The 2,207-nt window shown below is 32.7% G+C and overlaps 1 protein-coding gene across 1 annotated transcript; it reads right to left on the bottom strand.

Moving 5' to 3' along the window:
- Nucleotides 1-11: 11 nt before the first annotated feature.
- LOC106754477 lies at nt 12-2,197 on the bottom strand. Its single transcript, XM_014636494.2, has 4 exons — nt 1,184-2,197; nt 779-1,108; nt 444-701; nt 12-361 (listed from the first exon to the last, which is right to left on the bottom strand). Exons 2-4 carry the CDS (start codon nt 1,076-1,078, stop codon nt 47-49), a joined length of 873 nt encoding a protein of 290 aa, XP_014491980.2. The 5' UTR covers nt 1,079-1,108; nt 1,184-2,197; the 3' UTR covers nt 12-46.
- Nucleotides 2,198-2,207: the final 10 nt, after the last annotated feature.

A 2,207-nucleotide genomic window follows, 5' to 3' on the forward strand; every position in this document is an offset into this window, starting at 1 on the left:
ATAACATAAGGTGTCAATCTAATAATTAAGTTAATGATAATAAGTACTATATGTTGTACCTGATATAAATAGAAATTGTAGTTGCACCTAGCCATGCATAATTGATAACTTCTTCAATACTTTCTGAACTAACGATTTCTTCATGATTATCTATTCCAAATATGTTTTTGTCCATTTGTATTGGACGAAGTGACTTTATTGGGTTTAGTTTCATGTTTNAAGAGAGGTAATTGCACCATTCAGAAGGATTGGGATGAAACAATTTATGAGGAGTGTGTTGAATGGTCATTTTCCCTTGACATTTCTTTTTAGGTGCGACATTTGGATTATTCATTTTNGTCTTTTTTGGTTGGGTAGAATCCTAAAACATCATCAATTAAACAAGTTAGGTAATAGATAAAATATATTCATAAATATGAATTAATACAATTGTATAAACATACCTCATCACAAATCTGTATGAAATTCATTGGCCATGCCACAAATGTACCTATTGCTTGTCCTATTGTCATCATGTCATCATCATCAATTGGTATAGGCAAGGGTANATTTGGCTCTAAGGCAATATCTATACTAACTTTGATATGACCTTTAGGTAGAGGTCTACCATGTAGTGTATCACTCTTAAAATTGTGTAATTTTCCATGGGCAACCAAGCAAATTGATGGTGATAATGTAAACAATTTACAACTTGAGACCCCCTACAGTATAAAACATATGAAAGTTTAAAGTAAGCAAATTAAAGCAATAATGAAAGTAATGTAGATAATGTAGTTACCTCTGGAAAACTAATTGGTGACATTGTGCAACTCCCTTGGCCACTATTGATATTAGCTTCTTCATTAGTATTTGGTGTGCCAATACTTCGAAGCGAAATCATCTCTTTTTCCATTCGTGCTATTTTTTCGGACATGTCTTTCATTTGAGCAGTTAATTTATCATGGTCATGGTGTGTATGACGCTTTTTGGATGGGAAATAATCTCTATGACCGACTCCAAATCCCATTCCCCTAACACGACCTGAATACTCTGGGAGACCTAAAGCTTGACTCAAAATGTCGGAGTGAGCATTACTCATCTCTTCTGAATTANTTTGTGACAATTGAACCTAAACAAGAACCAAACATATCATATTTATTCTCATTTGACAAACATAAATATAATATGAAAACATATTACTTACACATTTGTCCCAAACTTGCTGAGTTTCTTCATTTTCAATTGCCCCGCTTTTATTCACACGACCATGCTTCCATAATTCTTGACGGGGAATGTTATTAACATTTGATCCCAATTCCTTTAACTAATTATTGTGGAAAAGATCAAAATATAGTTTTACTAGACAAAAATGATAGGATAGAGAAGATAATTAAAATGTAGCATAAGGAGAAAGTTGCAGTGAGAGTATCTTCATATCAAATTTATCCAATGAGAAATATTAAGAAAAGTCTGACTACACAAGTCATATTATACATAGTTAACAAAATGAAGAAATATTATACATAGTTATATTACAAAGTTTACTGACTACACAAAATTCAAGCCCCATTTGAAGAGAGTATCTTCATATCAAATTTATCCAATGAGAATTTATACCAACAAATAGATTCATCGGCTCTCCAACTGATAAACAATCATCAAACGTGAACTAAAAAAGTACAGACTACTATTTCAGGTTTTTATTTAAAAAAATCCTCAAGGACTATTATGGAACAGGAACAATTAAGATAAATTGAAGCTTTGGCATTAACCACGGAAAGGGTTTAAGAAAAAACACAGGAATTTCCACTAGCAACGTAGCTTAAATTTGGGGGAAATAATCACCTATTTTTTTAAGCTCACTGTAGAAATTGCCAAAATAAGCTATTATTTCATTAAAATAAGTTAAACAAAACAACAGTAAAGTCTCANGTTAGACCACAGTATCTTATTCTTACCTGAAAATAGAATTTAAGTTGATGAAAGAATGCAGGGCCTTGAGTATTATGTGGTGCTTATGTCTCACATAGAGTAATATGGGAAGCTCGGTAAAGTATTCAAGTGTTGGTTCTTCCCCATAACAGCTAGTCTTTAAGGTTGGGTTCCCCAATGCTAGGATGCTTATTAATTGTTACCGGAGCTGATTGTCAGTGTCTGAGAAATGGCTACTTACAAAGGGTTCAAACTAGTGAAGAGTTATGACTAACGAGAAAGTTGACTAAAGTGTC

This window comes from Vigna radiata, unplaced genomic scaffold, assembly GCF_000741045.1.
Source record: "Vigna radiata var. radiata cultivar VC1973A unplaced genomic scaffold, Vradiata_ver6 scaffold_1313, whole genome shotgun sequence".
NCBI classification, from domain to species: Eukaryota; Viridiplantae; Streptophyta; class Magnoliopsida; order Fabales; family Fabaceae; genus Vigna; species Vigna radiata.